At 37.6% G+C, this 13,919-nt stretch overlaps 1 protein-coding gene across 5 annotated transcripts in view; it reads right to left on the bottom strand.

The window, feature by feature from the left end:
* The window catches only part of LOC104595493 (kinesin-like protein KIN-4C), a 33,172-nt gene that overhangs the window by 4,716 nt on the left and 14,537 nt on the right, over positions 1-13,919 (bottom strand). For all 5 annotated transcript variants that reach the window (XM_010256236.3, XM_010256235.3, XM_088888447.1 and 2 more), the window contains exons 19-25: positions 13,785-13,856; positions 13,609-13,702; positions 13,501-13,532; positions 13,211-13,302; positions 12,666-12,737; positions 11,643-11,870; positions 9,869-10,013 (exon numbers count right to left, since the gene is read on the bottom strand). In XM_010256236.3, coding sequence (XP_010254538.1) covers positions 9,869-10,013; positions 11,643-11,870; positions 12,666-12,737; positions 13,211-13,302; positions 13,501-13,532; positions 13,609-13,702; positions 13,785-13,856 — 735 coding nt within the window. The remainder of the gene's footprint in view (positions 1-9,868; positions 10,014-11,642; positions 11,871-12,665; positions 12,738-13,210; positions 13,303-13,500; positions 13,533-13,608; positions 13,703-13,784; positions 13,857-13,919) is intronic.

Raw genomic sequence — 13,919 nt, 5'->3', positions numbered from 1 at the left:
ACACAACTACACGCCCATTCAGGTATGACTTGTTTAGCTTCCAAAGCCTCACCCTGGATCATTGATTCTGGCGCCTCGGACCACATGTCCGGGACTCCTAATGTATTTTCTTCCCTTTCTCGCACCTCCACATCTCAGACAGCTACACTTGCTAATGGTTCTACATCTCCTATTTGTGGTGTTGGTGATGTTGATCTCTCCTCATTGTCTTTAGCATCTGTTTTATATGTTCCTAAGTTCCCTTTTAACCTTATGTCTGTTAATAGATTAACCAAGTCCCTTAATTGTTCTGTAACCTTCTATCCTTCTTCTTGTGTGTTTCAGGATCTCAAGACGGGGACGAAGATTGGTGGAGGGCATGAAGCTAGTGGTTTGTATTACCTTGATGGTGGTGGTCCTCTAGTGGCTTTTCAGTCGTCTCTTACTCCTCTCCAATGGCACTGCAGACTTGGTCATCCCTCTCTCAAGGCTTTGAAGCTGCTAGTTCCTTCCTTGAGTCATCTTTCATCATTAGATTGTGAGTCATGTCAGTTGGGAAAACATCATCGAGTCTCATTTAGTCCAAGAACTGATAGTCGTGTCTCAAGTCCTTTTGCTTTAGTTCATTCTGATGTATGGGGTCCAGTTAAAGTGGTGTCATACAATGGGTTTAAGTATTTTGTAATCTTTGTTGATGACTTTTCAAGGATGACATGGATCTATCTTATGAAAAACCGTAGTGAATTGTTCTCTATTTTTCAGAAATTTCATGCTGAAATACGCACTCAGTTTGGTGTTCATATGATAATACTTCGCTCCGATAATGCCAAAGAATACATCTCCTCGTCATTTCAGCAATACCTAGAACATCATGGAATAATTCATCAAACTTCTTGTGCCTACACCCCGCAACAAAACGGTGTAGCTGAATGGAAAAATAGACATCTTCTTGAAACTGCTCGGTCCTTGATGATCAATATGCATGTCCCAAAGCACTTTTGGAGTAATGTTGTTTTTACATCCTGTTTTTTAATAAATCGGATGCCCATGTCAATCCTTGGAAGTCAATCCCCTTTCTCCGTGTTGTTCTCCACTTTGTCTCCCTTTCCTCTCACCCCAAGAGTCTTTGGCTGTTTTTGTTTTGTTCAGCACTTGGGGCCTGGAGTAGACAAGCTAGATGCTCGGGCTACGAAGTGTATTTTTCTTGGCTACTCAAGGACTCGGAAAGGGTACAAGTGTTATAACCCTAAGTTTCATAAATCATTTGTGTGCCCTAATGTCACCTTCTTTGAGTTAGTTCATTTTTTCTCCAATGCCGGGGTCTCTTCTTCTCCCTCTGTGGTTCCTCTTCCTGTTCCGGTTGTGGACCCCCTTCCCATAGCTCCCACTCCTACTGCAGATGCACATCATATGCCAGTTACTACAGAGAGGCCGCCAATTACTCAAGTGTATACTCGCAGAAGTGCTTCGGCTCCTCCTCCACTTCAGCACTCGCCGACAGATCCTGCTACTGCTCCTTCTCCCTCAAATCTTCATCTCCCTATTGCTTTGCGGAAAGGTAAACGTACTTGTACTTCTCATCCCATTTCAGACTATGTTTCCACTGCTCACCTTTCTGCTTCTCATTGCAAGTTTATATCATTACTCTCATCGGTTCCCATTCCCAAGACTGTACAGGAAGCCCTTGCCTCTCCAGGGTGGCGGCAAGCCATGGAAGAAGAACTCTCTGCTCTACAACATAATGATACGTGGGAACTCACCACCCTTCCTCCTGGTAAGCACATTGTTGGGTGTAAATGGGTCTATACAGTGAAGCATCTTCCTGATGGCAGTGTGGAACAATTGAAGGCACGGTTAGTGGCCAAGGTTTATTCTCAATTATATGGTGTGGACTCTATGGAGACATTCTCTCATGTGGCTAAAATTGGTTCAGTTCGGGTGTTGATCTCATTGGCTACTATGTATGATTGGCCTCTCCTACAACTTGATATAAAAAATGCCTTCCTACATGGTGATCTTGTTGAGGAGGTGTATATGGAGCAACCACCAGGGTTTGATGCTCAGGGGGAGGCTAGTAAGGTGTGCAGGCTCAAAAAGGCAATCTATGGACTGAAACAATCTCCTCGTGCATGGTTCGGCAGGTTCAGTGAAGTGGTGAAGGCCTTTGGGATGAAACAGTGTCAGGTTGATCATTCCGTGTTTAGCTATAACTCAAAAGATGGAAAAGTCTTGCTAGTCGTGTATGTGGATGATATTGTCATAACTGGAAGTGACAGCAATGGAATTGACAGGCTAAAAAAATTCTTACAGGACCACTTCAATACGAAAGATCTGGGGAAGCTAAAGTATTTCTTAGGAATAGAAGTTGCGAGGTCAAAACAGGGGATCAACCTATGTCAGAGGAAATATGTTCTTGATCTACTTGAAGAAACAGGGTTGTTAGGTGCTAAACCAGCAGAGACTCCTATGGAACTCAATGCCAAGTTAAGTGTGGATGCAGGTGAAGAGTTTGATGATCCTGGAAGATACAGAAGGTTAGTGGGAAAGTTGAACTACCTGACCATTACCCGACCAGATATATCATTTGCTGTGAGTGTGGTGAGTCAGTTTATGCAACATCCCCAAGTTCCTCACTAGGAAGCTGTTCTGAGAATTGTTAGGTACCTAAAGGGTGCTCAAGGTCGTGGTTTGTTATACCAAAAAGGAGGACCTCTTGAGATAGTAGGGTACACAGATGCTGATTGGGCTGGCTCTATATCAGACAGGAGGTCAACCACAGGGTATTGTACCTTCTTGGGTGGCAATCTTGTAACTTGAAAGAGCAAGAAGCAAACAGTGGTGGCAAAAAGTAGTGCGGAAGCAGAGTACAGGGCTATGGCCCATACCACATGTGAACTAGTATGGCTGAAGAACCTACTACAGAAGATGGATTTCTCAATTGACAAACCCATGAAACTATACTGTGATAACCAAGCTGCTGTTCACATCTCATCCAATCCTGTCTTCCATGAAAGAACTAAACATATTGAGGTGGATTGTCACTTTGTGAGAGAGAAAGTGATAAGTGGGGTAATAACTACATCTCATGTGAGCTCAGGAAATCAATGGGCAGATATCTTCACAAAGGGATTGTCTCGGGGAAGAATAGATTAGATTGTAACAAGCTGGGACTATATGATATATACTTTCCAGCTTGAGGGGTTGTGTTAGAATGCTCGAGTCAGGGGTATTTTGGTCATTCTGGTGTATCTTATTGAAAGTGAAATGTCTATTGTATCTGAGTTTAAGTTATGTATCCCATCTTCTATGAGGGACAAAATTGTCTTTCTTGTAACTCAAGTTTTTCATGAATAAAAGTCAAGTGGGTCGGCTAGGAGAGTGACTTTCGAACATCCTCTCTTCTAGTCAGGCCGAACACTCTTCTCCTCTCCTTCTTCTTCTTTCTCTTTTCTTTCTTCTTTCTTCTTCTCTACTTTGACCTAGAAACAACTAGGGTTTATTCACAATTAATGTACAATGAACAGTATGTGCATCAGATGTATGGATCCTATAACAAGGGGGTTAGGACACACCAAAGTAAATTAGCTATAGGTAAGTGTTGAATGGGCCGATTTGTGTTTGGTTTATTTTCTTTTAAATTAAGAAATTGTTGGGCCTTGGGCCCATTAGTTTTTATTTTTAAAAGAGTTGTAACTATTTAGTTTGAGTTGCCGCCCTACTAAGGGCATCTTTGTAATATCTCATATTTAAGTTAGATATAAATAGAATGAGGGGCTGGCGGCTAGGGTTATGATACACAATTCTAGTTGACCTTCTTCTCCTTTTCTTCCTCTTTCTCTTCCTATTGCTGAAATCTACAACTTTCCCCTCTTCCTTTCACAAGAAGCTTGACCAAATCAGCAGATAGTGGTTTCTATTTTAAGATAATCCTTTATAGGTAAGAGAAAATTACAACTTTACAGGTGAAGATGATAAGGTATACAGTTTTCCATGGTGCAGATGCATGGATCTCCTTTTCAGTTATTATTATAACTTGGTCCATCTATCGGTAAGAATTAGGAGCAGTCCAAATGTCAACAAGACTAACCTATTTTCTGGCATTAAACACACTAACCATGATGCAAAATAAGTAATTTTGGCAATGTTTGGTAACATTCTGATGGGAAATTTCTTATGTTTCTGGAACAGAAAAGCTATCTTTGCTCCCAAGAACACCAGAAACATTCCTGTGCAATGTTACCAATGCCATGGTAATTAGCACCCAAGAGATTCATTCTTTTTATTTAATATAAATCTATTTCTTGAGACATAACAATTGTAATCAGTCAATATTTATAAATATGAGGAGATAAATAACTTGTGCTACCCAAACAATAAGGAAACTAAACATCATCTTATATAAACCACAAAATATGGTTGCTACAAATAGCCTGATTCATTATAAAATTAAGACATACAATATGCAGTACCATGCAAAAATTTAAGTAGATTAGGGGAAAAATAAGCATTTACATCATTATCATCACAAAAGATTTTCTTTAATTTGAAGAAAGAAATATTACTGAATAAAAGAAATAAAAACCAACTAGTGCCAAAACAAAATGGACTCAGTTCCAAAAACTCCATATGGAAGTATAAAGCAATGCAAGTCCTCATACTTGCCAGAAAAAGACCATCGTCCATGACTTTAAAACCAAATTGGTTGTAAAATTCTCCAAAAGTAACAAGAATTGTGTTTCGTTGCATGTAAAAGAAAAGGGAAAATGAAAAGATTTCCTAGGAAAATGGCATTGAACAGGAAAAGGATCATTTTCCTATTTACCTTGTTGTCTGGTTCAACTTAAAAAGCAGTGTTTTGAACCCACTGCTGACTTGGCCAGTTAAACCGTTCAAACCATCACCCAGCCTTGATTTCGGGTCTGGTTCTTTTGAAACCCACTGTTTGGTCAAAAAATGTTGACTTCGTCAAAAACCATCTGACATGGGCAGTTTAACCGTTGACCCGTTCAACCAGGTCATGGGTTGCACACTCAATGTATGTGCAAACTTCCAGATGCCATAACTTTGCACTCCGATGTCTGATTGGGATGGTCTTTTTTATTTTGAGTAATTTTTCGAGATTCATACATCCCAAGGCACCAAAGGCACATTGCCCCACTATTTTCGCCAAAAGAAAAAACCTTTTTTGGGCCTCAGATTGCAAATTTTAACATTTTTTACAAATAAAAAATAAAAAACTGAATTAAAAATATAAGTTAAACATAAAATAATATTTATATATACATATATTACATATCAAAAATAATTATACGTTTTTAATGATAAAATACATATTTATACACACACACACACACACACACACACACATATATATATATATATATATATATATATATATAGATCTGATGGCATGGCATGGTCTGACCCATTCAACCTGGACGGTTGAACCAGTGACCCATGACCCAGAGGCAAAAGCAGGTCAGCCTCTAGGTCTGTTTTTAAAACATTGCTTAAAAGAACAAATCTGAACGGTTGAAACATATGGGTGTTGCAAGATTTCAATCAAGGGGCAACACTTTATTTGGATAATGACTTTCAGGAAATTAATAATACTAACATTTTGAAACATGTTTTAGGTCAGTGTGTTAAAAGGCACGCTTAAGCACACAGGCGAGGTACATTTCATGGGTCTGTGCCTAGGCTAGGCATGCACCTGGTGCACCATGCACCTCATTAAGTGTGTGGCTTTGTTTAAATTTGTGCCTTTTGTGTTTTTTAAGCATGGAACCCCCGGACCTGCAACCACGCTCATTGAGGCAAAAGCACAAAAAAATCTATGTTAGGCTCTTACCTGTACAAAAAAAAAATGGTTTTGCTAATATTTCCCATTCATTTTTCTTAATATAAGACAACTTTTAAGAGACAAAGAACTATAATTAAAATTATAAAACCATTTTATGTATAGGTTAAGAATGTAAGACCCTTATATGGGTTTGTTTGGGCTTGCCTCAAGGGACTTGGTACAAAGCAGCTTGCAGAATTAGAGTAATTAAGAAAGAAACAAAAAAGATTGAAAGTTTCATGTACTAGCAATGTTGAGTGCTTGAATATGTTTTATATGTTATTTTAATATTTGTTTTGTTTTATTCTGCAAAATTTTCTGCTTTTTTTGCATCTTTTGTACTTCTTTTAAAATTTTGCACCTTGTTACAAAAAGGTGCATGCCTCGCCTTGCACCTCAGGCACAACAAGGTCCTTGTGCTTTTAAAACACTATACCATGAACTAGCATTTTTGCTCAAGTTGTACATTTTCGGGCAACAAAATGGACCTAGCATGCAGAATCAATGGAAAGATTTGCTTATCCCAAATACTTATATTATATAGGAGCTTCCAAAGTATAGATACAGCATAATTAAACAGCCCTGAAATCTTGACCCATGTACATCATATAGGGTACAAAAAAACAGAACACACACAAACTTAGAAGAGCAAGCCATGGTCAGCCAAATTACAAGCAAATCCAACACCTACTAATTCTACCTAAATCCTACCAAGTGCTAACACAATTTCATATAGAACAAACTAGTCATGTATGTTGCATGATTTTCAAGAAAAAGATAGCAACTATAGAATCCTGTTATATTAGAAATGTATAAACAGTACAGCAGCATTACTTTAATAACTACATGTGGAACATAGAAACACAATTAGGGATTCAAACAGTATCCAATTGTCCAAATTCACATTCAATTTGATCCCATACATACATATATATATGTATGTATGTATGTATGTATGTATGTATGTATGTATGTATGTATGTATGTATGTATGTATGTATGTATGTATGTATGTATGTATGTATGTATGTATATGTATACACACACACACACATTTAAAATTTATGTTGTATCTGATGATGTGCGATCTAACAGCTCCCTACTGGCGGACAACTCAGAGGTTAGACTGATGAGGTCACCTGTTCGAGCTGCAAGAAAACAATATCAAAGTGTGGCTTGCTTTACTCGGGGTGGGCAGAGCGAGAGAGCTATGAGAACTAAGTTGCGCATGTACCTCTTGAAGTTGGAAATGAGACCTTTATATAGGCGTTGTTTGGCGTGGGCTTCACGCACCACGTTCGAGGTCTTCAAGAAGACGTGGTTGACCGGTCTGAAGTCCTCGGAGGTAGTTTTGCATGCAGACTAGGCTTTTGTGCCTTCCTCTGGAACATTCGGTATGGGTGCTGCCTTCTGAGAGACCCGGGAGTAACCGTTTGCACGCTGAGGAGGTCGACGAGCACATCTCGCAGGTCACCACATAGACCTCAGTCGGGTCGGCAAGTTCTCGAGGAGGTCACTCATGCCACCGACGAAGTACCATAGGTCGACCCTAGACGAGGTGCTGCTAGCTGCCCTGTCGAGGTGCCCAAGTTGTGTATGAGGTTGCCACCCGAGTCTTCGTTAGGTCAACAGAGGTAGATTGCCAGTTGGGTCTCCATCAAGTCGACGAAGGTAGGTCACTAGGTGGGTCTCCATCAGGTTGACAGAGGTAGGTTACTAGATGGGTCTCCATCAGGTTGGCGGAGGTAGGTCGGCAGAGGTAGGTCGCCAACTGGGTCTCCATCAGGTCGGCAGAGGTAAGTCGCCAACTGGGTCTCCATTAGGTTGGCAAAGGTAGGTCGCCAACTGGGTCTCCATTAGGTCGACGGAGGTAAGTCGCCAGTCGGATCTCTGTCAGGTCGATAGAGGTAGGTTGCCAGTAGGGTCTCCATCATGTTGGTGGAGGTAAGTTGCCAGCTAGGTCTCCATCAGGTCGACGGAGGTTGGTCACCAGCTGGGTCTCCGTCAAGTCGGCGAAGGTATAGGCAGGTTGACCACCACATCATGCATGTTTCTACTTGGACCTCAGTCGGGTTGGTGACACCTTGGCAGGTGGTCTACCTTCGTGCTAAGGTCTCAAGCTTGGTCCTAAGGTGGTCGTCCCAATCCTAACAAGGTTTCTACAAGTCGGTGTCGGCCATGGCGAGGTGGTGATGAAGCGCCCTCAGGGTGTGCGAGGCGCATCCGACATGGTTCCAAGTAGGTCTCCATCATTTTGGCTAAGGCAAGTCATCGCCTAGGTGATGTCGGGGTGTCATGCGACGATTCTGGGATCGCCATATGGCGCACTGTCACTAGAGGGCCAAATCTGCCCTCATCAGTATCTATTAGTAAAGTTTATTTGAATATTGTGTTTTTCTAAATTTTCATAGGTTCAAGTTTCATATAAGAAATGTTCAATTAATTTTGTTCATAAAATATAATATCAGTCATTTTTAGCTCATTTTATTAATATTATATGATACTTTGATCATTTGTAGTTTAATTTATTTATACTATTCAATATTCGATTGCAATCTGAATTTGATTTGAATCCAATATAAATCTGATGGATAAGATTCAATTTGAATTTGAATATAAACAAATCAAATTTGGGTCTACTTATATCAGATCTGATCCGATCCATTTGCAGCCCTAAACATAGGCAACTAACACATCAATGTATGTCTTTACACACATGCACATTGATTTTGGTAACCTTTCTAGTTCCTACCATACAAGACATATCCAAGAAGTGTCACTTATAATGCATTGGATTTTATTTCATGCTTAATATATTCCATATTACATCAGCTAAATGTCTAAAAAGTGTATTGCGCATTATATAAAGGGTCACCTTTAAGTTCAACTTTTATTGTTTAAGTTCAATTGTGAAATATGTTCTATATAGGAAAGATGTGAAATTGAGGAAAACAGCTCTCTCTATAATAAAAAACAAAGAATTTTATCTTATTTCAACCACTATAGTTTTGTGTTAGCTCATGATATTCAAGTCATGATGAATATGAGAGAAAAAACCATTATCGAATTCCTTAAGGTGATAGATGGTATTGAAAAATCTCTTATGTTCATCACACCTCCCCTCTATTGAATTAACAGAACCAGGTCTCTTTAACCACCGAGGTTGCAAGATTAATCCATGAGAACTCCAAGCCCTGGGAAGACGGCTCTAATGTCCAGAAAAATTGTTTTGAGATATCTTGTAGAATTAGAAGCAATGGATCTACCCAAAGACACTGGATGAATTTCTCATTTAAAAAAAAAAAAAAAAAAAGAAAGAGAGAAAGAAAGAGATATCTTATAGAATTAGTAACTATAATATACAATCTACAACTTGGTATAGATTGAAATTACAAAATTTTTCACCTGGCAATTAACTGTAACTAAAAGCAACCAAAGGGTGGTCTGCTTTGCATCAACAGTTAAATAATTAGACAAATTGAGTGCCTAAAACTTGAATTCACTACAAGAAAATAGAGAGGAGCATCTTTCAAAATCGAACACTAACTATGAAAAATGTCAGAATTGTTAGAAGTAGTTAACAGGGGCAGTATTGTCATTTTCATGTTATTCTTTCTCTCTTATATCTGCTGGAATTTTCCTAAGGGTATTGTAGTCATTTCAGCCTTAATAGAATGTTAATACAACCTGGGTCGACAGTAAGGAAAAAAAGAACAGATTTCTCCTTTCTTGTCTTCCCTCTTTTCTTCTCCTATCCTTCTCTTTCCCTTCCCTTTCTCTTTCTTTCTTCTATCCTTTTCTTCACTTTTTCCTCACTTTATTAAAGTTGGAACAAAAAATATACCTAAATTATCATTTAATGTAAATTAGAAGTTTAGAACAATGTGTTGAAGTCAAGTTATATGAAATGATGAAAAAGATGGTTTGGGAGTGGCGGTAAATGAACAATCATCTGCTATTGATGCATATAAATTAATTCAACACTAAGAAAAATAAAGTTAATTGACAGGCATCTGAAAAGATTAAAAAATGATATATTCCACAGACCTGCAACTTTTCCTGATGAAGAATTTCTGCCTTTTGTACTTCTAACTGTTTAACCAGATTAGTGAGTCTGACAACCTTTTCCTTTAACTCTCGTATTACATCATCCTTCTCTCTACAGTCTACTTCTTTATCTCGCAATTGACACCTAATAATAGAAAAGGAACAATGAAGCAATTATAGAAGCTCTCAAGGTCCTACTTTAACACAACCTTCATTCTCACCAGTTGCTAATCAGTCTCAACTCTCACATCATGAAATAACAAAGTAAGCTTTTCAAGTTGCATCATGAAAAAGAAGAAAACCAGATGTCTAACGCAAATTGAAAATAAACATATAGACATATCTTTAATTTAATAAAAAATAGACACATCTTTAATTTAATAAAAACTTGCTAGTTTCCCAACTGAACTAAGTATTCTTTTTCTTTTGGCTCAGACCATGTTAATAAGGCTGTGCCAAAATCGTTGGGCTTGATGAGGCTAACCAAAAAAAAAAAAACAAGTGAGTGAAATTACCCACTTGGAGTAACCAAATCAAGGAAGGTTATCTTCATCTCACAAAAGAAGTAAATTTTAGATCTATTGAAATATACATGAAAACTGGGATCCAAGCCTTAAATCCAAACCATAAACTCAATACTCGTGAAGGGGAATTGTTAGAAAATAGATAGAAGTCTTGGAGGCTTGTTGGCAATCTTCTCTATTTATCCTTGACCAGGCCTGACATAGCTTGTATTGTGGGTATAAAATTATAAATAATTGCTATATGCATCCTCCCAAGATCCATTATCTAGAAGTTGTTGAGAGAGTTCTCAAATACTTAAAATCTTCTCCAGACAAAGGATTTTTGTTTTCAAATCATGGTTATATTCAAGTGAAAAAATATACCAATGCCAATTGTTTTCATGAACTAGATTACAAGCAATCCTTAGTAGAAATCTTTCAAAAAGAGTAAGAAGTAAATTTGTTATTGTGCATTCGATTGTTAAATCAACACAAGCAATAGCTCATAGTGTATCTGAGTTGTTATTGGGAAAACTCCGCATATTTGTGAATGGTCATACAAGGTGTACTGTGATAATAAAGCAGACATAAATGTAGCCATGACCAAGTTCACCATGATAGGGCCAAACATATTGAGGCTAATAGACATTTCACAAAGAAAGAGTTGCTTACCAAAAAAACATGCCTACCATTTGTAAACCTGAAGACCAACTTGCTGATTTTCTAATTAAGGATATTGTCAGAGCTAAGTTTCAATGTATTTCGGGCAAGTTGAGCATGATCAACATCTATGCTCCATTGATGGGTCAATTGATCTGGCTAATTCTTTTCCAAAAACCTATGTTCCCTCTCCTTACTTTCTTCATCTCCAATTTTATGGCATTTAACAAACGGAAAAGTACGGACAGGCCCAATGCAGATTCCTGATTTTCACTGCAGAGCTATAAACATTCAAAATGGCAACAACCCACACTCTATGCACCAATGCCCGCCCGTGAATTGGCATCAATTCCAAGCTGGCACCTACCCCAACAGTACTTTGAGCCTACAAATTCTGACCCTAGGCTGAATCGTCATTCTCCCTCTAACAAAGCCTTATTTTCTAGTTATAACAAGATTACAAGAAAGACACCAACATGCAACAAGGAAAATGTCTACTACTAGGTAAGATGATCTAATTGCAAATAATAGGTCATAAATCAAGAAAAAAAGAACAATCGTATCAAAACTTCTCTTCAGATTAGATCAGTTATAAGTAAATAGATAAATACCTTGAAGAAGATGCTAAGTTGAACAGATGATTCATTACATTTTTGGCTTCATCAATGGACCGTACTTGATTCCAACGGCCTCTTCCACTAAAGACACGTTCACGCTCCTCTGCTTCTGATAATTGTGAGGCCATGGACACAAGGGTGCTAGAAGAAGTAGCTAACATATTTTCCAGTGCAAAAATCCTTGAATTTCTTGCACCAGGAGACATTGTCTGAGAGCAGTCACTGTAATGGTTGCCATTTTCACAAAACAAATTTTTTTTAGACAAGAATATAATCAAGACCACTTAATGTAGAAGCAAATAAGTTTACAACCATAGTTTTCAAGGCGCCAAGGCGAGGCTAGGCGGCAGGGGGGTGCCTTGTTGCCTAGGCGATGGATTTTTTTAAGCAAAAACATGTATCCTATGGTAGTTCCCTAGGTTCCATAATCATATTTCCTTAATAAATATCTATAATTTTCATAAGAAAAGTATAAACTTCAAGTTAAAGTATAGAAAATCAACAAATTCCAACATATTCATGAGAAGAAAAAGAAGAAAGAAAAGAAAATTAAACACACAAAATTAGTATATAAGAAATAATAAAAGGTGGAAGAAGAAGAAGAAGAAGAAGAAATTAGTATATGAACACACAAAATTAGTAAAGAAAAATAAGAAAATGTGTTGATTGGACAATATTTTATGTTCTTCCTTGCTTATTGGCTCAGGTCTTGAAGTCTTTGAGGGTTCAATACAGCATTTAGCAATGTTTGTGTTGATTAAACTCTAACAAATAAGAAAATAATAAAAAGAAATTAGTATATAAACACACAAAATGAATATTTTAGTTTAAAAATGTCTATTTTATAATTATAACCTCAAAAAATTAAGAATATAAAAGTTTTTTATAACACGCTATAGAAAACTACTTGGCGATTAGGCGAGGTGAGCCTCCAAGGGCGCCTTGTTGCCTAGGTGCCGCCTTGACAACCATGTTTACAACCAAGCACACTATACAAAGCATAGAAAGGCAACTCACCTCATATTTTTCTGTTTCAGAAATTCTGCTTCTTCCTTTAGCTTTGCTACTTCCTTTGCCATGGCAGCTCTCCTAATAGCATAATAGAAATTAAATTATAAAAAGTTACATCCTGAAGGCAATTGACAGCAAGCAAACAACCAGAATTTTAGAAGAAATTTATGCAACTTCTCTATCAACAAAACAATATGTATTAACTAAAAAACGAGTGCTCTAGAACTTTTTTGTTGTCAACATGCATAAGCATTCAATTATTTTATATCTACAGCCCTTGGCATCATTTTTCAATGATTTGGTAAGGTTTGATGAAAATAGGAATAACTAAATAAGGGGCATGAAGAAATATGGATCTATGGCTATCCAACTAGTCCAACTTTAAATTGGAGGAGAGTGAGGTGCATATTAGAGAATGCATAAGCACAAACAAATTTTCATTTATCCATTCAAGAGGTAAAGTTGGTAGTGTAGAAAGTGGTTTATGCTTCTGTTAAGCATATATGTTTGGTTTGTTTGAGTTCCTGGTAAATATTAAATTCAGGACTTACACTTCCATTTGTCGCTCATATTCTGAACGGACTTCGTGGACTCGCACAGTGACTTCTAGCTCATGTTCAACTGCTTGCATCAATGCCTTCTCCTTGAATTTAAAATATATATATATATATATATATATATGCATGTTAGCATTTTAACAAACAATGCATGACTTCAAGAAGAGAATAAAAAAAATCCATGTATAAAAGTACATTATTTTCCCATGCAACTATCAAAACAAAGTGAAAACCAAATCAGGTATTCTCATTAAATTCCCCTTCCCCCTTGTTCATTACCATACCTGAATTCCAGGACCATTGCCATTTCCAGAACCTATGCAAACATATCCAAGAGTTACAATTACAGTAGGGAAACGAAAAAAAATGCACAAAGCAATAATTCTCCCTACCAGATACTTCACGTGATGAAGCTTTCCTAGCTTCCAATAGCTCCTTTAGCCGTTTTGTGGCCAAAGAAGCTTCTTCAGTTTTCCTTTGCAAAACCTGATGTGAACAAACAAAAATGAATATCTAAAATCAAATATTTCCAAGATTTACATGACATCTTAGGAAAATACAGATTTACCATCCTTTGCCTCTGATTCAAAGCTAATAATTTATGCAGTTCATACTCATTCCTTCTCCCCTCCTTCTTGAGCTATTAATTGAAACAAAAAATACACTATAATGAGAACTTTAAGTGTATAATCATGACATAATA

This window comes from Nelumbo nucifera, chromosome 5 (assembly GCF_055504915.1).
Source record: "Nelumbo nucifera cultivar China Antique chromosome 5, China Antique-T2T, whole genome shotgun sequence".
NCBI classification, from domain to species: Eukaryota; Viridiplantae; Streptophyta; class Magnoliopsida; order Proteales; family Nelumbonaceae; genus Nelumbo; species Nelumbo nucifera.
This window is presented reverse-complemented; position numbering and strand designations above follow the sequence as displayed.